The sequence below is a fragment of the Podarcis raffonei genome, chromosome 11 (assembly GCF_027172205.1).
Source record: "Podarcis raffonei isolate rPodRaf1 chromosome 11, rPodRaf1.pri, whole genome shotgun sequence".
Classification (NCBI taxonomy): Eukaryota; Metazoa; Chordata; class Lepidosauria; order Squamata; family Lacertidae; genus Podarcis; species Podarcis raffonei.
The window spans coordinates 47,243,226-47,271,143 of NC_070612.1; the positions used below are offsets into that span (position 1 = coordinate 47,243,226).

Sequence of the window (27,918 nt, forward strand, 5' to 3'; positions counted from 1 at the left end):
AGGTTCTCTGTTCTTCCTTTTCAGGTGCTGTACTGCTGTTAATGCCTAATGCGTCATGCTTAATGACATCACCAGAGCCCACCCATGACATTGCCGGGCCCTGCTCCTAGGTCTTAGGTTTGCACCTTGAAATACCAGGATCTGGGATGCTCCTGACCAGGAGGGCTGTGAATCGCAGCACAGCCAGGTCAAGCAGGTGAGGGCCCCTTCCAAGCCACTAGGACACAAGTTACCCCTTCTTGTCAGTTAGATAGATTTTCTAGTAATCCAGATAGGTCTGGACAGAGGGAAGGAATGAATCTACTTTTTCCAGATAAAGCACTGAATATTCCTCCCACAAAGTTCTGTTACTTTTCCTTCCTGACATCAGCTTCCTCTGATACCTCTCCTTTCCAGACCAGCAAGTGGTTTCAGAAGGGGGAAAATACAATTATGAATGTGGAACAATATATAAAAGATTAGTTCTATTATTTTATCATTGAAGGAGATGCCCTAGTTACAGCAGTCATCAATTTCCCGTTATTGGCTGCTCCCTTATCACATAAAACCAGCCATTTCAGAATTAAAACAATATTTGATGCACTGTCACAGAATCAAGAACTATAACATGACAGAATCCAGTCTCCACAAAGAATATTAATAGATAAACACCCCCAAAACTGCTCTTCTCGTTTGGACTCAGTCAACCTTATTTTTTTAAAGTAACCTTTTCCAAATTCTTCAAGATGTACTTAACAGAGGGACACCAGATACCTCCTGCTGCTGTCAGTAAAATTCTTTTTGCATGGCTTTTTGAATATTCTCTGGCCTTCATTTTAAAGGCGTTGCTCTCTGGTCATGTATAGATGCTCTCCCTCTCTGGTGCTTAAAGAGATGCTAGCAATCCTTTTGACATGAACGCACAGAATACCCGGTACAGGGTTAAAATGTTTGCCGGACATTATACTGTGCCAGAACCGTCCATGGTATTCCTGGATCTTTTGCAGCCCAGAGTCTCTCCAGAGAGAAATGTTGCATTCGTCTTACTTGCCCTGTCTAATTTAAGTGCAATATTTTGAAATGCAATCCCCTGAGGGAAGCCTGGAACAGAATCTTTCTCCCTTTTTTGCTACTGTTGGAGTTGTTTTCACATGAAGATTTGTTAGGAGATTCTGGAAGACAGACTCCGTGAGAAAATTCAGACAAAGAGAATTGAATATTAGGGAAAGAAGAAGAGCCACTGGAAGAGATTGCAGCAGCAGTAGCCTTCTGCCCTCGCAGAGCATTCATCCTGCAACAGCTCCACAGCCAGAGAGTGACAGAGGCCCAAAGGTGCATTTCTGTCCCACACTGTGTCACAGCAGACAGCTAATTGGTCACTTGCAAACCACCACCACCACCCCGCAAAAAACCCCTATTTGATTCTTTCCACTTTTAATTTTGTTGCATTAAAAAACTTTTCTTAAATGCCACATTTATCTGAAATGCTCCTCTTGTTCTTCCTTTCCTTCCCCTTTCCTAGTTAAATAAATTCCTTGTTGTTTTCCCACTTTATCAAGTTGCATACTGACTTTCCTTTCAGGAAACATGGAGGCTGATTGGTTGGAGGCACCACACAGTATTTGGGAGACAATATTACCCCCTGTCTCCTAAGATCTCTCAAGTTCCTATAAGTGTTCAGCTTCCTGACACTCGATTGCCCACACCCAGCTATGAAACGGAAGCAGCTAAGCAAATGGCAGTCAGAAGAAACATGCCTCTTCTGTCTACACAGATCATACTGTGTGATATGCAGGGCATATCAGCCACCCCAGTAGATGACAACCACATGTTATTTATTATGTAACTAATAGAACATGGTGATTTTTACCAAAAGATACAAGGTTTGCCATTATGTTTGATTTGCACAGCACTTAGAGCTTGCTTTTGCTCTCACTCTCAGAGATGACTTTCAGTGCATCCCTGTTTATGCCAATAAATCTTCTTTAAATGATAGTTTGAAGTGAGTAACTTTACTTTGGGGAAAAGAATACTGGAGAAAGCTGGAATGAAATATTGAAAGTCAGTGTTTCAAATCCGAAATAATTTTGATTGCCAAAAACTCATTGGATAAAGTTCCCGTTTCTTTAAAGAACAAAAGCCCTCAAATACTGTATATTGTTTTAAGCATTGCAGGGGTTATCAGATTAGATGGCTTAACATTTAATTGTATTCATCACTTAGATATAAGATTATAGTTTTCCTTCTTGGGATCCATGAGTCAGATTATTAAATTTATTGTAATGATAAACACCAATATTTGAATCTGGTAAGTGGTGGCCAAGGGACTTGGTAATAAGATACATGACCTTTCACCCCTTGGGTCACTGGATCACATCCGTATTAGGTCAATAGTGGCAGAAAGTCATTACTTGACTGGCATCTGTTTGGTGGCCTTTGTGGAATCAGTTGACAGATTCAGACCAGTACCAAGTGAACTGGTGCTCTTCACATAGAGGCTGTACAAGGCATCCTGCAACTCTTTGCAAGACTTCAGAGTCCTTGCTTTGCTAACCCCTTGTTACAAGGAGTGACACATTTATGCTGAGAAGATACACAACACAATCATTTCGTGATTGTTTGTATGAGATTGGATTGCCTCTTCATTACTATAAAGCAGCTAAACTACTGTTGCCTGGTTCTCACAAACAGTATTGTACTTGATAAGCCTGTTACTTGACTATACCACTTAGTGAGAATTACACTAAGACATGAGAAAGATAAATCCTGTGGTCTGATGTGGAATCTTTTCTTTTGGTATGAGTTGGGATGAGTAACCTTGGAGTTAGATGCACACCCAACAGATCTTGTTTGGCTTCCAAATGTGAATTCTGCAAAATCTGATATCTGTGCAGATTTCTTAAGAAATGTTGCGTGCTCTCTAATGTTTAATTCCAAGGACTATGCGTCAGTCATGTAAAGAGTTGGGCAGCTGTACCTCTATTAGCAGACAATCTAGGCGGAGCTCATTATCTGGTCAGGCATCATTAGAAAGGATATGGAAGAAAAATGAAAGACTGCTTCCAAAGCTGGAACCAAATACCCAATATTAAAAAGACAAGCTCCATGAGGCTAGCTTGTGCCATTATTGTAAGGAACAAAATTCAAATATGTGAAAATAAATCCTACTGCATGCTTTCTCCTCCCAATTCAGTTGTTGCTATGTACCTGACCTAGAGACGGAATGCTGGATCCATAAATGTGTCTGGAAATGCATTTTCCAGATCATTTAACACACTTCTCAGCTAGCAAACAGTAACCAGATTTTCATTAGAGCAGAATGATTAAAGTGTGCTTTAAAAGAGGCAAGTTTACCTCTCCTTGCAAAGTGCCTTGCATGGTACTTTGAAGTCTCGACAACCACGTGATTGCATCACCTGGTGCAATTGGACATCAGGTGATCAGCAGGTGGATGGCTCTGCCCACCTGTCAAATCTGGCCCAGCAACGGTGAACTTTGGGCTTTCAAATTTCAGTGGTGCCCTGTACAATGCCCAAAGTTGGTGCCCTCTCGCCTCTCACCTTACATTTTAAATCATTGCGGCACCCCTGCAATGCTCTCTTGGGCAAACTAGTCACGCTCCCCTAAATCTTGAGGATCATCTAGTCCAACCCTCTGCATTGCAGGAATATGCATTGCAGGAATATGGGGATCAAACCTGCAATCTAATCTGTGCTAGTGATCATGAGGACAGCACCAAGAATTACCAGTATGTACTGTGACCGTGCATATATCCCCTGAACTGCTGTATTCTAGCACAATCCTAAGCATGTTTACTCAGAAATAAGTACCAGTGTTTTCAAAGAACTTGCTTCCTAGTAAAAATGTACAGCACCACAGACTAGCAGTGCAGTCCTCTACATGTCTACTCAGAAACAAGTCCCACTGAGTTCAGTGGGATTTACTTTCAGGTGTGTACAGAATCCTTTGTTCATTTATTTGTAGACCTCTTTAGGTAAAAAGGTAAAGGTAAAGGACCCTTGATGGTTAAGTCCAGTCAAAGGTGACTATGGGGTTTGGTGCTCATCTCGCTTTTCAGTCCGAGAGAGCTGGCGTTTGTCCGCAGACAGCTTTATCATGGCTAAACTGCTTCTGGCACAATGGGACACTGTGACAAGTACCAGAGCGCACGGAAATGCTGTTTATCTTCCCGTCACAGCAGTACCTATTTATCTACTTGCACTGGTATGCTTTCAAACTGCTAGGTTGGTAGACCTTGTTAACCTTATGAGGAAAGGACTTGTTAAAAGTTGCTTTTTCACGTGGCATTAAATGGGATTTTTAACACAAATGTAAAACACTCTGCTTAGAGACAGTCAAACACCATTTAAAGATTATTGTAAGTAATTGGTATATAAATTATCCAAATAAATAAATAATATAGATATGGTAGAATTCATAGATAGGTTTTAAAAGTCTTCATTCCACATAATAATACAGATGATGTCATGAGAAAAGCTTATAAGAACTTAGCATAATGTCTGAAAAAATTAATTGTAATGTCGCTTTTAAAGGTTTTTTTTCTTGCTCTTTGGGCCATATGTGTATTTGAAAAGTGTTAAATATCCAAGGTAACCAAATCAAACCTTGTTATTAAGTATAATATACAACTTATTCAGAACAAGGCATTCAAACTGTATTTTCTCATTTGTTCCAAGCCAATGTTGTCGTGATTGTTGCTGCTTAGCTGATGATACTGTCAACTGCGATAGGAGCGGTCCATGCAAAATACTCTCTGGGTAAGAAGTCTTACGTGTAAGAATTTCTGTGTTCTGTAAAGCATCTAAATTGATGCCTGATATGTCGTTGTTGTAGCAGCAAAAGAAAAAGAAAAACCAGCGGTTGTGAGCACAGTAATGAAAACAGTAGTAAAGCGGTGATAAGTTGTCCTTAACTTCTGGTCATGACAAACACTTTGGAATCAGGGGTGCCATCTATCTAAAATTCACATGCCCCCCCCCAGCCTCTCATGCTCCACTCATGTGTGTGTTTTGCGCCCCCTGCAGCACAGTGCCCAGTGTGATCCCACTAGTCACGCTACCCTAAATCAGCCTCTGTTGTTGGTATTACCAGCCTGCTGCTACCACATGAGAAACTTTATTCGGTTACCCTGTGCCCTTAAGTCTGCAAAGACAACCCAGCTGTTGCTATGATTATTGTTAACCCTGAGAATAACAAACTGAATTTGTCCAAGCCTCACTGCATAAGCAGCCATGTACTGTATTTGAAAGCAGACAAGTTGGTGGGACAGTGCCCCTATAGCCTTAACGGACTAGTCTCCACTGCGTTGAGGCTCACAGATAATCAAGATGGTGAGGGCCAGGCTCACGCTGCTTGCTCATCCCTTGACGACAACATCAAGTGATAACTGGACTGTCACAGATATAGCACCAGAAGCTGCATTTGTTTCACCACTGATGGAAGTTTCATATGAGGTGACATCAACACCTCAAATGCAGAGCTGTTTAACAGAGTAGGCTGCCACATTCAGCTGTCAGTCATCACGTGTCCAATAATCAAGCAATGCATATTTATATGCATGTGTGAACCAGTCAGTGTTAGAAACTGAGATATGAAAGCTAGGAGCTAGATGGCTCCTTAAACCGAGGTTATGGGTGCAACAATGGAATGTCCAGGTGCGTTTTTTTATAACAAGAATACAAAGCTGAAAATGAGTAAACTGCAGCTAAAATGTTATGTTCATTTTTCACATGGTCAAGTCCTTCCACTGCCCACCCCCCTAATATTCTTAAGAGGGTCTCTTCTCTAGTCTTGAGAGAGTAGCTGGGAGTGGGGAGGCAGAAAAAGGTCCTCCTTTCCTTCCACTCTGCAATTTTAATCTGAAATTTTAGGCGCAGTACTATGCCCAGAGCTCAGAAACTTATCATGCTGCTGAAATTCCCTGTTGCAAAATGCGCCTAGAATAGTGGGAGTTTCAAACTCTGGACCCAGTCTACAGGTTGACCTTTGAATTAGATTCCACAAAGGAATGGAGCAGATTGGCAGTCTGGTTTGGACCAAGGAGGACACTCCCATAATCCTAATTTATAATACAAGATACACCCTTATAAGGTTTCCATTCCTTTTTAAAAGAGTGAGAACGGAACAGGAAGGGGAAAAGTGTTCCTGTATCTGAATAGTTGTGTCAAATAAGAGATTTTTAGAGTGGGCAGTTGGATGAACATGTAGCAGCAGAATTTCCCTCTTTTTCTTAACTCGATTTTTGGGTTACCCTCCTTTTCTCTGTGTAATCTTTTCCTGTTGCAGAATTGTGCACTATTTCATTGATGGTGGTGACCCCACTGTTACCAGATGACTTATATGCCTGGATAGCTTGGCTGACTACAGCGTGGGGCTGATAATGCCAAGGCTGCAGGTTCGATCCCTATATGGGATCCCAGTCTGGGACAGCTACATATTCCTGCATTGCAGGGGATTGGACTAGATCATCAGGGTCACTTCCATTCTGCGATCAGGACGTGCCACCTTAGTGGGTCCTCCTAAACCAGCAGCTGAAGACAAGGGAAGATCGATCTCTCCGTGGCCATTTAAAGAATGGTGCCTGCAAGGGAATGAGGCAGGGGATCCTAGACGTGCGGGGGGGAGAGGGAGCGGGGCTGGCTTTGAAGCTGGATCGACGGTCACGTCTGTATGGGGTGCGGAAAAGGACCTGGCTTCGGTTGCGCTCCAGGTCCTGGGAGTGCATGAAGAGTTTCTCTCCCCTAACAGCCGCCTCCTCGCCCCTTCCGTCGAAGAAAACTACCTCTCGGCATCGCTGCGCAGCGGCGCGGGGAGTGGGGCGTGAATCGCTTCTGAATAAACGTCTCTATTAATGAATTATTAGCTCGGCTCTCCTGACCTTAAAAGTGGGATGAAGAGGCGCCCAGGGCAAGAAAGGAAAGCTGCTGGAGCCTTTATCGGTCTCCTGTCAGAGGCGCCCGACCATTTGTCTTCTCCCTCAGATCGCTAGAATTAATTAATATGAAAGGAAACTTTTTTAATTGTGTGTCAAACGAAATCAGATAGGGTCTCCGCCCCTCCCAGATTCAATATATATTCTTTAGGGTCTTCGCTTCTTCCAGCTTATTTCTCCCCCTTTTTTTCACAAGGAGAAAGTGTAAGAGGCAAAGGGGTGATGTTGGGGGCGACGGGGGCGGTATGTATGTAATATTCCCAAGGAGGGGAAAAATGATGGATTTGGGGGTAGATAATTTATCGATCCTGGCTCCTCTTCCCGCTTGTTTTATTTTAGAGGTCATTAATCAATGAAGAAAAACACACCACCGCGTCTCACCTTTTTGCATGTAATACAAACACTTTCCCCTTCCTTATTTATTTCTCTGGGAATGGATTCCTAACAAATATTCGCCGATCGATCCGGTGGAGGGGGCGATGGATTTTTATCAAAGTTTGACCGCTCGCGAAACCGATCGATTTGATTTCTTTCCAGCGTTCGTCCTATAAATAATAATCTTTTTCTTTCTTTTAGGGGAAAAAAAATCAGATGAGGAAGACAGCGGGTAGAGGCCAGCGCGTGTTGTGGGCGGGTGTTCATAGGATATAAGCTTTTGCTGCCTCTTTAAACGCAGGAACTAGCGAGAAAGTACTAGCACGCGCTGAGAAGAGCCACATTTAAAGGAAATCAGGAAGAGGAAAGCGAGGCACAGCGCGCGCTGGTGCGCACCAAACAGTCTGGCGAGGCAGACGCAGAGGGAAAGGGTCAAGCTCTTTGCTCGCGCGCCTGTCGCTGAGCATCCGGACGCAGAACCGGCCTCCTGTTAAAATGCGCGTGCACCGCCAGGCACTCTCGCTTCAGCGCTGACCCTAACAGTCCTAAGCAGCAGTGTGTGTGTGTTTCACCTTGTCTCCCCAATTCTTGGGGATCTTATTTGGGCCATTATATTTCATGGCTATTTCTTGCCCACTTTTAAGAAACGTGGATCCCCACACCGATTTAATTATTTACCTCTCTGTGCAAAGAAAGAGGAAAAGCAATCCCCTGGGTAAAGGGGAATCGATCTCCTTGTCCCTCGCTGCATGAATGACAGCGGGAAAGTAGGGGAACCGGGAGACGTCATCGGGGTGCTGGAAGGGACACGCGTGGCCGGTGCAAGACAGATCCAAAGCCGCCGCAAACTTTCACGAGAGAGAGCGGAAAGACCTACACAAATAATAGTAAGCGCCGTCGGTTCCGCAACGTCCGAGGCCTTAATTCATAAGGAAATTGGGAGGAGGAGCGAAGGGTAGGTTTGAACTAATCCGGCATAAACCCCTATTTAAAGTTCGGGTTTAATGGTGCGGGATCTCCGAGGGAACCCTGATCTCCGGCTAGGAGAGCGGATTGCATCCCGAAAGGATCCGTTTGATTCGTTCTCGCAAATTGCCTCTCTCCCTCCTGCAAACAGCCTGTAAGACAAATGCAGCTATTGACAATGCATTTAAGCGCAAGGAAGGGAGATGAACAATCCTAGTTGGTGGTTTGTTTCCCCCTCCCTCCTCCCGCTTTTTTCCCTTCGCATCTGAAGGGTTATTAGCAAAAAAAAAAAAAAAAAAAGTGTACTTATGGAAGGAGAAGGCCAATAGTTGGAATCAGAGAACTGGACCCGGACCTAGAGACGACCTAAGGGCCTGCCGTCATTCTTAACGCGTTAAATTATAAGTGATTAAAAGCGATACAATTACAAAGGAAATGCAGGAAAAAGAAAAGTTGCTGAGAGTTCAGACTTGCGGAGGAAGTCCCATCCTGCTTCTTCAGTCACTATGCCTAGGATCGTAGCCTAAAAGCGGCGACAGAGTTTAGATCAACGCAGTAATTTTGCAGGAGCTCTTCGAATTATTCCTGGTTTTGTAGCGCATCATCGACCGTCTTACACTCAAGAGTTTTAGAAAACCTGTTTTCGCGGGTCCCCTCTCCCTTTCCTCCACCCGCGTGCTTAAAAGAGCAACAGAACTTTTTCTTTTTAGAAAATGACGACTTAGAAGGGTGGTAGGAGTGGAAATTCGTAATATTCGAGGCGATCGAATTGATCAAGGGCAGAGAAAGGACTTTGACAATCAGCCAGCTTTAAATTTCAGAAAATCAGAGGCACTGGTTCCTTCTCGCATCCTTCTCCCTCCCTCCCTCCGTCCGCCGCCCCCCTTTAGTTGCGTGTTTGCCTTTAACTTAGGTGTTATCAATCTGTTCCGAAAAATGACGAATGACCTTGTCACAGTGACGCCAGTCAAAACATTCTCTCGCTCTGCCCCGCCGCCGCCTTTTGTCCTAGCAGTTCTGTTCAGATTTGTGTGAAAGTGTCTTGCCTTGGACGCAGACGAAAACTAAACAGCACCGCCGTTTCCCAGGCTCTCTAAAAAAAGCAAGGAGTGTGGAGCAGTGCGGGAAGGGGTGGGGGGCAGGAGGAGACACGGGCTCCGCAAACACTTGCTTGCGTGGGCTATTATTCATTGCTAAACAAGGAGCGTGGAACATGCGTTCTCGGACACGCGTGGCGCAGGGAAGCGGAACCATTCATTTCTGTCTGAGCAGAAAGCGCTTTTTGACAGGCTGTGCACGCTAAAGCAGATCAATGCCCCGCGCAATCTATCCGCCTTGCAAAGGAAGCACAGCAAGAAGTTGGTTGGGGGAAGTTTGTCATATGTATTCTTTTTTTTCCTGGGTTAGGTTTACACGCTACACTCAGTGTGCTCATGCTCCGAATTATGAACAACCCAGGGAAAGCGCGGGCTGGTTGGGGTACAGGGAAATGGTTCAAACGTTGACCTCGCCTGAAGTCCCATCGTGTTTAACTTAGCCAATGAGACTTTAAGGGGGCAGAAGCGCGTTCGTCGGTGCACACGACCGCCAGTTCCTAACTGCTAGGCTTTTATGTGTCGTTTTGAGCAAAGGCCGGCGACTGCGCCTCAAACGCTCTGCACGAGTTATTCTGTAAAAACTGTTTCATCCTGGGGACAGGAGGAATGGATAAATGGATGAATAGATTAGCACCTTCCATTTGGAGCTGTTCTTGCCCAAGGGATAGAATAACAGAATTTCAGAGTTGGAAGGGACCTTGAGGATCATCTAGTCCAACCTCCTGGAACGTCAACATAATGACGGAATCCACAAGGCGCTTCCTTAGGTCTTAAAGCGGTTCCGTGCACGTTCTCCTGGCACCGTCCCAAGTGGCTTGTGAATCGCAAAAAAGGGCTACAAAGCGGTTTGGCTTTGAAAGAGGACCGTGTTTAATTCCCTGTTTCCAACAAGGGGAAAGTTATGAGCCAATGGTTTTATTCGGCAGCTAAGACCTGGGGAATGGGGGGTGGAAGATGGGGAAAGGTGGACGGGGCGTGGGGAGAGAAGGTAAGCCAAGCCCTGGAATACCTCTGAGCCGACGGGACATCCAGAGACCAGCAAGGCCGATCTGTGGGGTGGGAGGTGGGGACTCCGAAGCATTTTGCTCGGTGGAGCCTGGGCTCTGGGAAGGGGCTCGCCTTGGCAGACTTTCAGGGGTGCCAAATTGAATCAAATACGGAGAGAGGGGCAAGTAAGTCGCGCCCCACATAATCGATCACGGCACACTATTTGAATGGACACTGGGGGGGGGGGGACGGACCACCCCCTCAAATATTTTATTGGGGGGCGAAGGGACCTCGACCCCTAGCAGTTGCCTCCTGGGGACGCTTCACCCTCTTCCGAAACCCAGAAGTCTACCAATGACCCCCAACCCTGCCCCTAAGGCAGATTCCCTCCCTCCCCTCCAGCCGTCTGGCAAACGACGGAAGCAGCAGCAGCAGCAGCCTTCTCGCTCTGTTCAAGAACCAGGCTGCTCTGAACTTAACCTACGCGAGGTTGCGCGCGGCGGGGAGGGTGGGGGTTGTGTTAAGAGTTTAAGCAGCGCTCTGATCCGCCGCTCTTTCCCCCTCCCTCTCCTCCCTCTCCCTACTGCCTCCCTCACACGCTTGTGTTTAGTGCTGTCGTAAAACCCACGTGTCTCGCCCGGAGGCTGCCAGAGCGCCGAGCGCAGCGGAGCCCCGCCGCTCCTGCCGTAGAGCGCCGCGGCGAGAGCCAGCGAGGAAGACGCTGGAGATCTCCACGCAGGACAGCCTCCCCACGTCCCCGCCGTCCGAACCCCGCTCGGGGGCCTTTCCCGCTGCTTGAGCGGAGCTTTTCGGGAACATCATCTCTCCAGCCCCCCCCTTCCCCACGCCCCCACTTTCCTTCCCCTCCACGACCCTGGATCTCCTCGGGGAGAGAAGAGCCCTGCGCGCCTTCAGATCCGGGTAGCCCACAAAGAGATCCAGGTAAAGGAGAGGCGGGCGGGAGGATAGATGGCTGGGGGATCAGGGTAAGAGATCTGGCGGGATCCTTCGCCTCCTGCTCAAGTTGCCTCGCCGCGCGCCAACTTCTCTCCGGGACGCTGGGGAGAAAAGTGGCCTGGCGCGTTTTGCTGGCGGCGCGCTTCCCCTTTCGCTTTGCGATCTTCGGTCCCTGGAAGTCCGCGGGACTTCCCTTGCCCCAGAACTTGGCAGGATGGGACGGTCCGGGGTGGGGCGGCGGAAGGAGGTGGGTAGTTCAAACGCGATCCAGAATGTTACTTGCCTGGGAGCAATTTGGGGATGGGGAGGCCAGATCCCTGGCAAGAGTGGGTGCCCCGGGGTCGCTTTCCTCCCCATCCCCCCCTGAAACTCAGGATCGCCGCAGATGCTGAGCCCTTGGCAGGCACCAAATGCGCCTCCTCTCCCTCGCGGAGCGGCTGCTGAGAGGGTCGAAGTCCGTCGGGAGTAGCATCCTCCAGACTCTGAGCCCCTCACCGCCGGACGTCTTGCGGAGCGCAAAGTCCCGACGGCGCCTCTCACGGCTCTTTCTCTCCTCTCTCCCTCTCCTCCAGGCTCGCAGAGATGCTGAAGCCCGGCGATCCCGGCGGATCGGCTTTCCTCAAGGTGGATCCCGCGTACCTCCAGCACTGGCAGCAGCTGTTCCCGCACAGCAGCCAGCAGCTCAAAGGCGGCGCCGGGCTGCTAGGGCACCTCCAGGCGCCCGAGAGAGCCGTCGAGCCCCAGGCTGACAGCCTCCGCCCGCTGCCGGCCTCTCTCTCGTCGGCGGCGTCCTCGTCCTCTTCCTTGTCCTCCTCGTCGTCGTCTTCCTCCTCCTCCTCCTCCACCCCGTCGTCCGCCCCGTCTTCGTGCGCCGTCGCCTCCCTGGCCAGCTTGACTGCGCTGCCGGTGGCGCAGATCCCCGTCTTTGGACCGATTCAGAGCTCCGAGTCCCCGACGGGAGCCCCGGTCGCCCTCCTGCAGACCAAGGACCTGGGCGGAGGCAGCGGGGTGGCCAAGGGCGGCGAGAGGGCGCCGGCCCGGTTTCGCTGCACCGCCGAGGAGTTGGACTATTACCTGTATGGGCAGCAGCGCATGGAGATCATCCCGCTCAACCAGCACACCGGGGACCCCAACAACCGTATGTACTCCCCACCCAACCTTCCCGACGCGCGGCAGGGCACAGCCACTTTGGCTAAAGTTTGGGGTGCAAATATTTAATATGGGTTAATATGGGGGGGGGGGAGAGAAAGAAGGACCCGCTCTCAAAAGTGAGAGAGCCACTGAACTCAAGAGAGCTTATGGAAGAAGGAGCTTACGTCAAGGAGATGAGTAACCCTATAACCTTTAGAAGGCAGCCCTGTAGGGAAGCTTTTAATGTGCAATTTTTTATTATGTTTTTATATGTGCTGGAAGCCGTCCAGAGTGGCTGGGGCAACCCAGTCCGATGGGCGTGGTACGAATAATAATAATTAATAATAATAATAATAATAATATAAAAAAATTAAGCCCTTGACTCAAAACTAAGCCCTGCAGTGGGGCTTAGTCCCAAAGATTTTGTGTGCATGAGATTGCAGCCTAAATTAAGGGCACCCCAAGCAGAATTGGTCATCCAGCACACGCAGACTCTCCTAGAATTACTACTTGGAACTAAATAAAACACTTCAAGATGCGGCCTTTAGATGCCTTCTCGTTGCAGAATGCCCCCGAATGATCGCTGGTAAACTTTGTAACTTCCCCCAAAGTCTCAAGAGTACTTATACTCCGAAATAAGTCCCACTGCCAACAACGGGGCATTGCCAAGGCAGGACTTTGTGGTCGTCTGAAGCACTTAGCGCTATAGCAGGACTGGAGAGTGACCGGCTGCAGAGCAAATGCTTTCTAGAACTTTGCTGAAAATAGGGTGGTTGTTGTTCTTGTTTTAAAAAATGAATATGCTTTATTTAAATATTGTATGGAAAACTAAAATGTGTGGAAGATGTTTTTCCTACATTGAGAACAAACAAACAAAAGTTTTGCTTTTTATAAGGGAACTGCTTTTTTTTGCCCCTTTAAAAATACTGTATCCTTTCCCCTTCGGCCCTTGTTCATGCCAGTAGCACCAGGCAGCTGGGTTTGCCTTCTCAGCGTCAAAGGCGAGGCACGTTCGTTCCATAGGAAGTTTGTTTTCAAAAGTATAAATGTCAAAAGCCTAATTGGGTGTCAAAACCAATATGCTATGGGGGATTTCAGAATTACTGAGACCGCCACATTGACCTTAAAACAAAACAAAACCGGGGAGTCGAAAAGCCCCCCTTCGTGAGATTTAGGCTGCAACCCCATGCAACCCTGGTGTAAGTTTAAACGGAGTAGGGCTTACTTTTGAGTAGACACATCTAGGATTGCCCCGTTACTTTTCTTTTCTGAAGTGTGGATTTGACCAAATACCCTTTTCTCAATTACAGCATGTTCCTTTACTTGTACGCCTTTGGAATTGCTTAAAATCTTTTCAGCTGTCTTAAATAACATTATGTATTATTATTGGCATAGTTAGGAGCAATCAACCTTATCAATGGCACATGCGTAGCTTTTAAACACCATTTCTCCTGTTGATATAAGGGTTTGTTTGTTTTTTAAGTATTTTTGTAGTTTCACGAACTACGGTTAAACAATATTTGCACTTGGATGAATTTACAACCGATCCTCACAATATTTGTATGAAAACAAATGCTATCAAAAGGAGGAGATTTGGAGTAAATGTGCTCTGGGCTGAAAGAGGCAAGCTCAGAGACTTTGCAAAGACTGGCGGAAAGAAGCCCGCAACTTGTTTAAGCAGAAGTGTTTGCATTCTAAACCTTGCTGAACCTGGACGTAAATGGGATGGAAATCGGTTTAAACATAAATAGTCCGGTTTAACTTGTCAGTGCATGGAGCAGGAAAACGCAATTTCAATGTAACTTAGAAAGTTTGTATATATATTTTTTCCAACGAGTTGAGGAAACTTCCCAGTGCTAACGGTAACGCGGGTGGTTCTTTTTAATTGAAACTATGTCACGAAACACACAGTTCCTTAGCAATAAGCCGCACTGAATTTACTTCAATGTATTTTGAATCTGGCGAGGATCCGTCCGATCCTATGCCCAGGTAAGTACTGTATTCATAGGACCAGAGCCCTGCATCAACATCCTCCTGCTTACTCGGCCCCAGGAACCATAAACGGTGCTACCAAGATCTAGCGGGTACAGGATTGCAGCCGTACAGCGCGATCCTATATGCATGTTTCCCCAGATGTGAGCCCCATGGGGTTCAATGGGGCTTACTCTCCAGTTGCAAGCGTGTTTAGGATTGCAGTCGGAACCTTGCACATTAAATGTTCATTAAATTTGACATTTTAACCGCAAAGTGGGTTTTCGGTTCGCCGGTGTCGCAAAGCGCAAAAGTTTCGCGATCCCGATCCTGGGCTGTGGGAAACCTGGGCATTTCAGCGCATCGTTTGCCTCCAGAGGCGATGCAGCCCGTGTTTTCTCGGGCGGAGAGAGAGAGAGAGAGAGAGAAAATCTGCTCCCATAAATTACAGACTCATAAATTAATGGGCTCTGAAACGCGCTTTTAATGGCCTACAGTACGCGGCTTACTTTTCAGAGACAGAGCTCGGTAAATCTAGAAGATAAAGGGCTTGCAAGAGGAAAGGTAAAACAAAGGGTGACCTCAGAAAGGGCAGGGCTGTTGAGCCAATTCGTGCTTCCATCGCCAGCACTTAGAGAAAGAGCTTTGTAAAGGCCAGTGGTACTTGATGTAAAATACTCCACGTGGTCCACGCGGGATCGCGACGCGGCGTGGAACCGTCGGATTTGCTGGCAAACGCAGCTCCGCGCGGGTTCAAGCCCTGTGCGTGCCAGGGAACTGGAGCGCGCCTAGTTCTAGGCTGGGTTCCCAATCTGCTCCACAACCCGCTCCCTAATCCAAATCCCAATGCGCTGATCCCTCCTTACTCATCCTTATTTATGAGCCCGTTCCTATTTCTTTGGAAGCAACTCCGAACTGAGATCCTTCCTAGTTTCAAACACACAACCTCAGGGTTTGGCCAGACCATCTCGGGGCTGTGTCGAGGGGTGGTGGATCGAGCCCGTTGTTAGTGAGCCCGTCTGTTTCTCCTCTCTTCCCCACCCCCGAATGTGCCACAAAACCCTCTTTCCACGCGTCTCGTGGTCTGGTATCTCTCGTTTCTGTCTGAGATCAGAAGTGGTGCCTTTCCAGAGTTCACAAACATGGAGAGGAGGATCTCCATTTTCAGAGGATATGGGGACGGTCGAAAGATAAGGGATTTTCGGCACGGGAAGGTGGAGATCCTTGGCCAGAGAGTGGTGGACTGTCTTTGGTTTGGGACTAGTTTTGATTTGCAGCGGAGATCGCTGAGCTATGGAAGCAGTTGTTGGGTCAGGAATGACTGCAGCAGAGGCTAAAGAGAATCACAGAACGGTAGTCCAGCCCACATTAATGCGCCTTTGGAGTTCTTTTCACAGGCTACTGGTTGTGGAGAGTTGGTTTTGCTTTGCAATTTCGCGCGCCTCCCGTTTTGAATGTGCCCATTGGCTAGCTGTACACGCGACGTGCCTGCCGTAACAGCATGCACAAGTGACGCATTCCACACTAAAGTGAGCTCTCAGCCCTCATCTTGTGAAAGCGCGCTGGGTTTTGGAGCGGGTTCCCGAAATTCTGAAGTTTTGCGCCAGAAATATATAGCAGATCTGCAAGGGTGGGCGGTGGGGAGTACGGAACACGATGACCTGTTGGAGTTGATTTTAGCTCCATTTATCCGACCTCTCCTCCCATTAATTTCATGTTGATTGACCAGAAACTCTCTTACATTCTTTAAAAAGTGGAGAGTCCAGTAAATTAAAAATGCAGAGTTTGCCCTTGTAATCGAACTACGGCAGGTTATTGGATTTTGCACTCTTATCTGAAGCACATTTACACATTTCGATGGGTCTCTTGTCCACTGAAGGTTTCAAGTAAGGATAGCAGACTCAGCCTCATTGAGTCCAAGTCGTTTGGCTTAACTGGGACACCTAACCCGATGCTGGTAAACCTTGTTCAGTCCAGATGCCCTGTGGTCCGAATATGTACCATAATTTTAAAGGATAATGAGGTTTGTGTCGGGGACATAAAGCTTGCTGCATTGTATCTCACATAACCAGATTCCGTCAACCTTTGACTATGATTATGATTAATATCGACATATGCTAATTGCAAATGGAATAGTGCAGAAGACTCTTAGTTTCACCTGAATATCTTTTATTGTATAGTACTGTTTTAAAAGTCATAAACTAGAGATGAGGAGGATCCCAGTGTGAGAATACCTGTGGACATTCCGATATGTACCACGAATGGCTAATTTTTCTCAGTTGATATCGTGCCTAAATGTAAAGCAAAATATTCTACTTTTTCACTGTGTGTTCTGTTTGGGTAGATGAGGTTTAACAATCCTGGAGGCACCAAACAACATTGAACTGAATGGGGCTTACTTCTGAGTAGACGTGCAAAGTATTGCCTCGTTGGAGCGCCATCATGCATACTCAGAAGTAAGTTTCACGGAGTTCGGCAGAACTTACTCCCAGGTAAATGGGAGTAGGTTTTAACTAATTTAGGGCTCCTCAATCACAGATATAGATTATTTGAGAGAATATTCAATAGGTACTAGCCAGGAGTCAATTTTCAAAGAGGATCTGTTTGAGGGTAATTTTTTAAGGGGGAAAAAAAGGAAAAGTGATTTATGTTATTGTTTCAAGTGGAGACATTTCTAGCTAATAAATTGTCACAGTCTGACTCATTAGGATTGGAAATCAAATGGGATTTTGCTTAAATAAAGCGGCAGTTGTGCATTTTAATGGCTAGATTCACGCCCATGATCCTGACCAACTTAGGGCGTTTTCACGCCTGAAGCTTGTATTGGTCTTAAAGGCGACTGCGAAATAAATCTGTCTTGACCAGAACGTGCCTTCCACTTGAAACCTCTTTTTAAGCTTCTATTTTGTATGAACAAACTTCACACGAGGCGCAAAAAGAGGCTCAAGGGCTTTTTCTGGCCATGTGTGATATGCCATAATTTTTTTTTACTGAAGGCTGACATTCAAATCAAATAAATCCAGTTGGGATTTGACGTCAAAGTCTTTGAAATGTCCTCGCTCCTACTCACTTTAGGGGGTAAATGTTTTGATGTTTCGATTCTTACCTTTGGAAGAAACGGGGCTTTTAATTCATTTTTAATTATCGTGACGTGCAGAAGAAAGGATTAAAAACCTACTCCGCATTAATTAATCCGGAATGGAAGACAGTGATTTTGGGTTTGAGGCGACATGGTCTTTAGGATCGCAACAGAGACCCGTGTTTTATATCCTTGCGCTGCAGCTTTCGGAACTGGAGGTGGCGCGGCTCTTCTTCCTCCCTTGCGCTGAAACGCCGACAACAAAGAAAGGGATCTTTCTGACCCCAGCTGCTCTGAATCGTGTCAAACTAATACAAGAGAGCAGTTGCATTGTCCGTCCTACTGGATCGAACGACAGGAGCGTTTGCCTGCAGCAGCGCTCTGCGAAATATGGACCGTCCCCTGCCTTTTACGTTTTAAATCCGCATTTTCCCCAATTGCTACTAACGCCTCTGATTTAGCTACTTTCCATCATCCGTTTCGCCGGCGGCAGCAGCAGCAGCAGCAGCACCCTTAAAGAGAGCAGCTCGCGGCCCATATATTAGATTGAGGTTAGAAAAGGTGGTGACTGTTTATTTAAGGTGATAAAATGGTCCATCAGCAGTAATCTCCATCGATATGTGCCACAAGGAGATGAAGGATGAGGGGACAAGGCACAATTAATTGCCCTATAGTTTTGTAGGAGAGAGTGGAGGCAATGCGGCCCTCGCTTCGATCTCCTCTCCCAAAGCCCATTCATCATCTGCACATTGTATATGGGGCTCCCCCAGGGCCAAGGGGGTGGCAAGGTTTATCTACACACAATATTCTCCTAACCTTCTGATACCTGACACCGAAATTTAATTCATTCATACGCGCGATCGAAGGAGGCGAGATACACTCACACACACACAAAATACACACGCGCTCTATCCACACGCATTTTCCCAGCATATCACATGGCTTCGCACAAAAGCCGCTTAATTCGTAGTCTCTCCTCTTCTCATTCATTTCCCTGCCCTCCCCCCCATAAAACAACTAAGGTAAGAAAGTCACCAGATGGTTCCGTATATATGCACACACTTAAACGGAGGCAGTGGCGTGGCAAGCGTGCAATGGACACCCCCCCCCGTTAAGCATAATGTTTTAATTTCCTGAAATAGGAATGCTTACTTACTTACGTTAAAATGGCTCCTCTACATTGCAAATCATCAACATTTATTTTGATATGCATAACAGTGCCCACCAAAACTTCTCCTGAGTGAGCTGCACGGATTTGGAGAGAACCCGTCTAATCCCGCATCTGCTCAGATCCAGATGCCCCGGATTAACCGGTGTGCATGAACGGATCCTGGCTGCGAGAACTCGAGATGGGCAGCCCGATCCTGTGCGGGCTCTCCAAACAGCGCGCAAGTCTGTCCGGCGGAGGAGGCTCATAATAAAACAGGTCCTCGGAGTGCAGATAACTTCCCGCTAGATAACCGATCTCTTCAGCTCAGGGGTGCTAACTTGAATAAAATATTTGGGGGGTGGTAATAATCACATAATCAAATATGGGGGGGGAAGGTGATAATCGCTCCGCATAATCGATCACAAGAGGCGGCGCGTGCACACTATTTGAATCAACATATTTTTCTGGGGGGGGCTCCTATGGATCTCTTCCTCCTTTCCTGGAATCATTCGAGCTTTGCATCGCCCTTGAGATTTAGGGATCGCTTTAGGATTAGATCTCCACCTCCTGCGCTCTTCCCCTCCCCTGCCTGCGCGCTGCTTCCGCGGAAGCACATGGGGCTCAGGTGGCCGAGAGTATCTTGACCAATAGGATCACCTGCTGCCGCCGCCGCCGCCTCGCGCGGGGTCTGAGGGAGACGCCGAGCCGCCTCCCAGGGTCGCTTATTCGCCCACAGGCCGCTGAGCCGGGCGGCAGAGTTTCCCCTCCGAGGGTGTTTCTTCGGGCGGAGGCCACAAGGGCGTCCCCAAGAGGAGCCCGAAGGAAGGCCTGTTTCCCTCGAAAACGCGGGCCTTGCTTGCCTTTGGGCCTCGGAAGAGGCCTAGTCACTCGGCTTTTCTGCCTCTGTTTCAGGTAATGGGGCTTCTCCTCAGGTTCCCCAGACGGGCCTCCCTGTCCTGGCTATGTGGGACGACACACTGGGGTGCCTCTTTGCTTCCCCCCAATCTTTTTATTATTTTTATTTTCCCTCGCCCTCTTTTTTCACATCAGTACAACAGCACCAGGTGCAAAATGGAGAAGACTTTTTAAATCACAGGTACATTTTCTTTGGAATAGACCTGTTCTAAGGTTTGTGTACGATAATTCCTTTTTTTAGACGTTCAGGGGATGTTGGCCAACCTTGGGCCCCTTCAGAGCGGGGCGTAACTTGAATATTGAATTATAAATAAATATCAAACACCCCCCAAGTGCAAAATATCAAAGAATAAGAACATGTTGAATTCCTGTAGTTATTAGCTTGTAATGCATTATTGCATTGCCATCTGATGATATCCAACAACTTTGGGTGGTTTGTAACTGCTAAAAACAAAATTTTGGTGTGTTTCTATTATTTGTTGTTGCTGTATGTAGTTATTAGTCAAGTCATGTATAGGAAAAAGGGGGAACAAACCCATGCTGGATCACGAAATACTTTTAAAACTTCCTCAGTTTCAGAAGTTGGTTGCTGATAATGATATTTAGGGTGGGGACTCCTGTTCGAGAAATAATAATTTAAAAAAGAAGCTTCTTTGAATGCTTGTTATTATTTTTTTTCATTTACAAGTGATTCATTGTGATTTTTGGAGTCATGGTTTTTCAACCAAATATTAGCAAGTGAAAAATACCCTAGAGGTATGAATTGCAAATTAAATCCCTATAATTATCTTGCCGTTTTTGACTACGAGACACTTTTCTGGAGATAATTTTGAGTTAACACAGCTAATACAGAAAACTATGTTATTTATTAATAAATCAAAAGGCAGGCTAGCCTCAAAGTATACCTCTTATATAGGGCAGGACTTTGGGAGAGGGGGAAGTTTGGTTTAAGAATTGGACAGTTTGTGGCAAATTATTATCAACTTGGCTGTTCAGAGGAGTTGTACCTACAATCAGGAGTATGTGTTTGAAGTTGGGGAGTGCAGCGTACAATTCATTAAAAAACAACAACCTCATGCTGACACTTTGGCTGCTATTTTTGGGTGGGGTTCAGTCACATTCAGGTTGTGAAGTTATAGTTGATGGTTATAGTCTTAGCAACAAACCTGCTTCCCCAAAAGATCCAACTTTAAGAATAAGGAAGTTGACACCAAGGTTACAGGTTCGATCCTCGTGTGGGACAGCTGCATATTCCTGCATTGCAGGGGATCAGACTAGATGATGCTCAGGATCCCTTCCAACTCTACAATTCTATGACAAGAAAATGCACTGGAGTAACACTTTTTGATTGCAACATCAGTTAACTGCCCTGCAAACAAGTCAGAACATATTCTCAATTGACAAGTTGTCAGTTTCATGAATGTGAAGTGCTAGGTATTTGCTTTCTGTGACTAGTGAATGGAAACTTCTTTATCAACACGTTATAGCAAAATTGTCCATTGTAAAGGAATATGCATTCTATCAACAAGGGGAAAGTGCACAAAGAATACATTAGTGGCCATAGGGCAATGACTTATAGTATCCTGGACTTAAGGCCACCTATTCATTTCTTACTTTTTAAAGGCAAATTCAAATTTCTTTTGAGCAACATTAATTATCAAGAGGTAACTGGAACACTGTTTTCATTTTTTATGGCTTTCACTTCTTTGCTTTCACCCCTTAGTATTGTATTTATGTTTAGTATTGTGTTAAAGTTCAGCTAGTGAAAATCAGATTGCCCAATTCGGGCAGAGCTAGAGGATACTTGAAACGTGTGGTTGCATTTCATATCTTGGTTTTTTTGTTAGCTTGTTTAAAAAAAGAAAGAACAGACACAGGGGCAGATCAGCTGAAAAACTGTAGGAATACAGGTCACCAAGAAAGAAACAGCTCAAGTGAGAAGGTCTGAATCTGGCATGGGGAACCTATGAGCCCTCCAGATACTGTTGAACTTCAACTTGCAGCAGCCCAACCAGGATGGCCAATGGTGAGGGATGATTGGAGTAGAAATCCAGTAATATCTGGGGGGAGGTTCTCCATGCTTACTCTATAGCAGGCATAGGCAAACTCGGCCCTCCAGATGTTTTGGGACTACAACTCCCATCATCCCTAGCTAACAGGACCAGTGGTCAGGGATGGTGGGAATTGTTGTCCCAAAACAGCTGGAGGGCCAAGTTTGCCTAAGCCTGCTCTGTGGCTATGTCAGGAACAGACACTTCTTGTCTAACACGGTTCCCATGCAGTTTTGTCTTACAAAAATGCATACTTGTGAAAACTAAAGGAGGATTGGCTGATTATCTGATCCTATTGATGCCTTATATAAAAATAGCAAGGTGGTTTGGAGAGGCATGAGTGAAGGTTTCATTTTGTTTCAGAAGCCCTCTTGCCCCTGATGTCTGACCCTGAATGTTTCCAAAAATTTGTGTACCCAGTTTTATAAAAAGTAGGAATTGTTCGTGCCCCAAGATGTGATGCTGTATTATTTATTTGTATATTTTGTTCAGTTTTAGCTTCATATTTTATGTACTTTTAAGAACTCCTGGCTTTTTTATGATGAAAAAGCTTGACCATCTTTTGCTCAAGGTTTGTGTGAGTTAGAAATGAAGTAAATATATAGATTTCAACCAACCCTTTAGTGTCGAGCAGTTATACTAACTGTGCCAGTGTCTATTAAAAAGGTAGATATTTCCCCATAAAATTCACTTAAACTTCGTAGATGGGACTAAATTGTATTTGCTTAAATTAATATGTAATATACCATATTTTCCCGTGTATAAGACGCCCCCATGTATAAGATGCCCCCTACTTTTGGGGACCCCAAATTTAAAAAATGGACACATGCACTATCCAGATTTTTAACCTTATTTTAAAGTAAAAAACCCTAGTCTTACACATGGAAGAGTATGGTAAATATAAAATACACACTGAGTAAAAATGTGTGTTTGCTTTTGCTTTCTTTCTTACACGGGCGACATTCGAACATGGCACACATGAAACTCAAAAATGCCTTAAAAAATAATAATTGTGCAGTATGTGAAAATGCTTGATTGTGTAAGTTGCCATAGATTAGCTGACTTTAGTATGACGCATCCTTAGATACCAAACTCTTTAAGATTTAGTGAATGGTCGGTTCATTGCATAGCAGTATCACAAGTATTTTCCAAAGGCAGATTGGGTGCTGGTTTCCCCACACTGAACTGAGGGGTGACTGAAGGGCATCACAACTATGATGTAGTGCACATGCAGAACAGAAGGCAAAAGGTCGTAGGGGAGGGCGCCTAATTTTGGCCTCGCACAGGGAGCTGCTGAAAATTAAGACCAAAGTCTGCCCCTGTATTTTCATTAGGTGTTTTTATTTTTATTGTATGATGGTGGTGTTTATGTACTGTTGAAAATTAACTGTTGGATTTGAGACAATTATACTGCTATTTATTTGTGCAGGTATGTTCGAACAGTTAAATAACAGATAACACAAGGCATTCCTTGTTTGTAAAATTGGGACGGTAGAGATAACCATGCACATTTTAAGACGGAAGAGATTAAACTATTAATGGATAAGAGAAGTTAACATATTTTATTAGTAGCCAATTCAGTGACTTCTAGTGTTGTTGGTTTTTTTTTTTAATAAAAAGCACTGGCCAACAATAATGACTTCTACAGCATTGATGGTGTGATATATACCGTATTTTTTGCACCATAACACTCACTTTTTTCCTCCTAGAAAGTAAGGGGAAATGTCTGTGCGTGTTATGGAGCGAATGCCTACGGATGGCGGGGGGATCTGCTGCAGTCGTGAGCAGAGGATCCATGGTTCCCCTTCCTTCCCTCCTCCGTGGCTCGCTTTGAAACAGCAAAGCGGGAGAAGAGCCACTGAGTGGGGAGGAGAGAGGGACAGAGAGCCTGCTTCTTTAAAGGAGCAAAGCGGGAGGGGAGAGGAGCCTTCTCCCCATATACCCCTCTTCTTCATTATTAGCAGCATCCTTCTCCACCCACCCCACGCGTGCTTCTTCTCCCCTTAAACCCCTCTTCTGCATTATTAGCAGCATCCTTCTCCACACACCCCACGCATGCTCCTTGTCCCTTGAGTGCTTTTCCTTCCTTCCCCAATTAAAACGTGGTTACAAAGCATGGATCCACATGGATCCTCAGGATTTTTGCATTGGGCTACTCCAAACTTACTGTCAGATCACATGTCTGTGGCCACAGCATGATCCACAAAAATCATATATCCACTGTTTCGTTTAGAATATTTTTTTTCTTGTTTTCCTCTTCTAAAAACTACGTGCGTGTTATGGTCTGGTGCGTGTTATAGAGCGAAAAATACGGTATATATATATATATATATATATATATATATATATATATATATATATTCTTATTGTATAAACTTGCAGATGGGAAGCTCAGTGGAGAGCATCTGCCTTGTATGCAGAAGGTCTCAATTCAATTCCCAGTATCTCTAGGTAAGGCTGGAAGAGAACCGTCCTGAAGCCCTGGAGAGCTACTGGCAGTTGGTGCAAACAGCACTGAGCTAGATGGACCAATGGGTCTGACTCATATTATGTGGGGTCCAATCCACCTATTGCTTTTTATTCTGGCGTAGTTGTTATGCCGCTTTTCCAAGCAGTAAAGTCTGTTATATGTAGCACAAAAGTTTGTATGTTTACTCAGAAGTAACTTCCACTGAGTTCAGTGAGACTTGGGTTCGGTGGATTGCAGCAGTCCTAAGCACACTTTCTTGGAAGTAAAGCCTGCTGAACTCCATGGGAATTACTGCTGAGTCGGCGGTTCGAATCCCTGCGGCGGGCGCGTGCGCTCCCGTCATTCGGTCCCAGCGCCTGCCAACCAGCAGTTCGAAAGCACCTCCGGGTGCAAGTAGATAAATAGGGACCGCTTACCAGCGGGAAGGTAAACGGCGTTCTGTGTGCTGCGCTGGCTCGCCAGATGCAGCTTGTCACGCTGGCCACGTGACCCGGAAGTGTCTGCGGACAGCGCTGGCTCCCAGCCTATAGAGTGAGATGAGCGCACAACCCTAGAGTCTGGCAAGACTGGCCCGTATGGGCAGGGGTACCTTTACCTTTTTAATCATACTCGGAATCATTGTGCGTATCAAGAAAAAATGTTATTGTCATCAGCTGCTATGATCTCTGTTGAGGAAGTGTAATGTTTACTGCATCCAGTTAATTAATTGATTAATTGGTAAAAAAACACGACAGTTAATCGACTAAAAACCTCTAATTCACTGACAACCCTAATGTATTTGGGTTTTGTTTGTTTGTTTACAACTGATTCTTCCTAAGAGGATCATGTAAGAAACCTTTGTTAACAGTTCCCCCAGGAAATAGTCAAGCCTGCAATTCTATACCCACTTACTTGGGAGTAAGCTCTTATTGATCTCAGTGGGACTTACTTTTGAGGAGATATGAATAGAACTGTGCTGTAAGTGTAAATTCTTGCATGAGACTTTTGCAGTGCAATTCTGTACATGTCTATTCGAAAGTGAGTCTCATTAGTTTAATGGGAACTTATCCCTAGGAAAGTGTGTGTGTAGGATCGCAGCCTTAAAATGCACCATGAACCCCATTCAAATGCTTTTACTGCAACTTATTTCTTAATTTACAGAATAAATTTCCCCTGCAATAAAAGTTGCCACTATTTTATTGTCTATCCAATATATTGTGACAATCTTCTACCTTTTCCTCTTGCTGATTAGGAGCCTGTTCAAAAAGCCTACTGAAGTAAACAGAACAGCTCCTTCTAGTTTCAAGAGTTAATTCTGTGGTCAAAAATGTAGGGAAGAAGCAGTTCCTCATGTCTCCGACTCTTTGTTGCCCTTCATGACAGATCTTCTGAAAATATCAGACTTGTTCTGTTACTTATGTCAAAGTCACAGTAGTAGCTTCACATGCACCTTAAGGAACCTCAATTAAAATCTCCTGGTTTCAAGATTCTTGGATTTCTCTACATCTAACGGGAAGTTCGGACTATGGTATTAGAATTTTCTCTTGATAAATGCAGTAAATCAGAATGTGGCCTATGTTGCAGTTTTCTCTTTATAACTAATTATTCATACAGATTGCTGATCTCTTCCCTTGTATCACTTAGTTTGCTTTGAAATGTAGGTTCCCCCATTTCTATTTCCTTGGAAATGAGCGGTTTCTCCCTTTCTTTCTTATTTAAAAAAGGGAAATACTAATATGTGTCCTGAGCAGTGTATTACATGTGTAAATTCCAGTTTCTTGTAAATGGATCAGGGAGCAGATAAATTCCACATCTTTCTGATCTGTATAGCTGTAGCAAAAAGGTTAATTGCACCATTTACACTTTACCAATTATTATTATTATTATTTTGAAACAAATATTCACATTGCGAAAAGCAGTCTTTATACATCAGGTAAGCAGACTGATTTCAGTGGAACAGACTTATACGCTGTGTGCATTGGATTTAGATGTACATCTATATAGTTTCTAAGTGCATACGGCTTAGAAGTAGAGTTAACTAAAATTAATACAATTTGTATCCATGTTATGAATTGTATGATGCAAATTCTACTGAAGCCAATAGGAGCTACTTCTTTACACTGAATGGGACTGGGCCACCTTGCATTTAGTTTTCAATTAATCTGAATGAAATTTATGTATAAACTCATTTAGAGGTATGCTTGACTCCTAAATACTTGAGCAGAACTATTTCAGCTACTTCCAAATAATGAGTTTAGGATTTGAATGGTATGCTTTTTTAAAAAATGGAACATTGTGGTCAGCATTTAAATAGCATTATAAATACTGGGGACACAATAAAAATACTGTAAAATTCAGTTTTACAGACCTACTCTGAAATCAAGGCAAACATATATTTATGTACTCAGATAATCTTGGAATGCCTTTTGGAATATAGTAGAATTCAGCAAATTGTAAAGTTGGGTTTATATTACATCATGAATAATGCTTGTAGCTTAGATAGTGTTCAGAGTAAATAGCCAAGACATTTATAATAATTTTATGACTATATATGCTAGCAATTCTGGCTATAGAAACTGTTGTCAGTCTTTCTGGATATGCAGTTTCAGTATAAATAAGGAAAATGCATAAAGCAAGCACATTCTTTACATAAGTCAAGCAGATCACTTGTTTATTTGTCTATTAGCATAGTTTCCACAGGTGGAATCTACTCTTAGAGCTGGGAAACAATTGGCATTTATGTAGTCTACATCCCACCCCCCTAATTTTTTGTAGTACAGTACTCGTTTTTATTTCTTTTACAGGAAAGGAGCAAAGAGTGTCCCTCCCCCCCAAAAAAGCTATTGATTCCAGCATGTATGTCTATCTCATATTTTTATGTTTTATCAGAGGTTCTAAAACCCTCATGTATGTGTAAAAGTGAATGATGTTACATATCTAGTGGCAGAGTGCAGAAGTTTGAGCTTAAAGCTGCCTGGCTGGAGTAAAAAAGATGCTTTGGCTTCATTTAATTGAAGCTGTTCAGTAGACATGGTGTCTCCAAGAGAGCCATTAATAATCAGGAAGCTGGGAGGAGGTTACACATCTAAAAGATTGTCAGCAGGGAACAAATTATTCCAGAATCAAGGGTCTGCTCTGAAAAGTAACTGAAATCTTGATCAGTCGTTTCCTAAATCTTAAGACTTTCCAACAAGATCCCCCCCCCAGATTCATACAGTAAAAGAAATCTTAAAGAGGCTATAATGAAAGGTTAGAGGGAGGGTTTTTTTGGGTGGGGGGGAGAGAATGGTTGCAAGTTTAGTTTTGGGGCTAGCCAGCATGTGTTCATTCTTTATAAGAAACAATCAATTGGGTTTATTATTGATTTTGCTTAAAGAAGATTAGTATAAATCAAATGATAGTGCCAAGCTTTCCCTGACCCATGAAACCAGGCTCTGTTTTTATTTGTTTGAATTCCCTGAAACTCTGTTTATGTGCTTTTACTGGTTCTTTTATGTTCTTTTACTGGTTTTATGTTATATTTTTGTTTTAATGATATTGTTTATTGATCTTATGTTGTACACTGATTAGAGATTTTAAAAAAATATTCAGTGGTTCATAAATGCTTTCAAACAAATACTGTAAAATTGCATTCCCCCCTCCATGGAGTAGGCTTCCTTGAATTTCCACCCCTTTGTAGTGGGAAACATGTTCTTGAGCTATTTTCCTATCTAGGATGGTGTCCACTCTAGGCTGCATCTTTCTCATCTCACATTTCAATTACAGTGCAGTCCACAAAACACTTAATTTTTTGCATGTGCTCCTCTGTCTTACACATACTTACTCAAAAGCAAATTGTATTGCTTTCAGAGGTGTAAGG

General features: G+C 44.7%; 1 protein-coding gene and 1 long non-coding RNA gene across 9 annotated transcripts in view; both read left to right on the forward strand.

Annotated features, from left to right (window-relative positions):
* Positions 1-7,549, forward strand: part of LOC128423762 (uncharacterized) — a 28,546-nt gene extending 20,997 nt beyond the window's left edge. For 3 of the 5 annotated variants that reach the window (XR_008332832.1, XR_008332835.1, XR_008332833.1), the window contains 3 exons: positions 25-196; positions 4,677-4,757; positions 7,508-7,549. This is a non-coding gene — a long non-coding RNA (uncharacterized LOC128423762). Of the gene's footprint in view, positions 1-24; positions 197-1,136; positions 1,390-1,561; positions 1,975-4,676; positions 4,758-7,507 lie in introns of those variants that run through there. The other 2 variants (XR_008332834.1, XR_008332836.1) reach the window with 2 other exon arrangements.
* A 3,058-nt stretch (positions 7,550-10,607) lies between these two features.
* PRDM6 (PR/SET domain 6) overlaps positions 10,608-27,918 on the forward strand; it is a 96,914-nt gene continuing 79,603 nt past the window's right edge. Inside the window, exons 1-2 of one of the 4 annotated variants that reach the window (XM_053408157.1) lie at positions 10,608-11,298; positions 11,886-12,451. In XM_053408157.1, coding sequence (XP_053264132.1) covers positions 11,896-12,451 — 556 coding nt within the window. In that variant the 5' untranslated portion in view covers positions 10,608-11,298; positions 11,886-11,895. The remainder of the gene's footprint in view (positions 11,299-11,885; positions 12,452-27,918) is intronic. The other 3 variants (XM_053408158.1, XM_053408154.1, XM_053408155.1) reach the window with 3 other exon arrangements.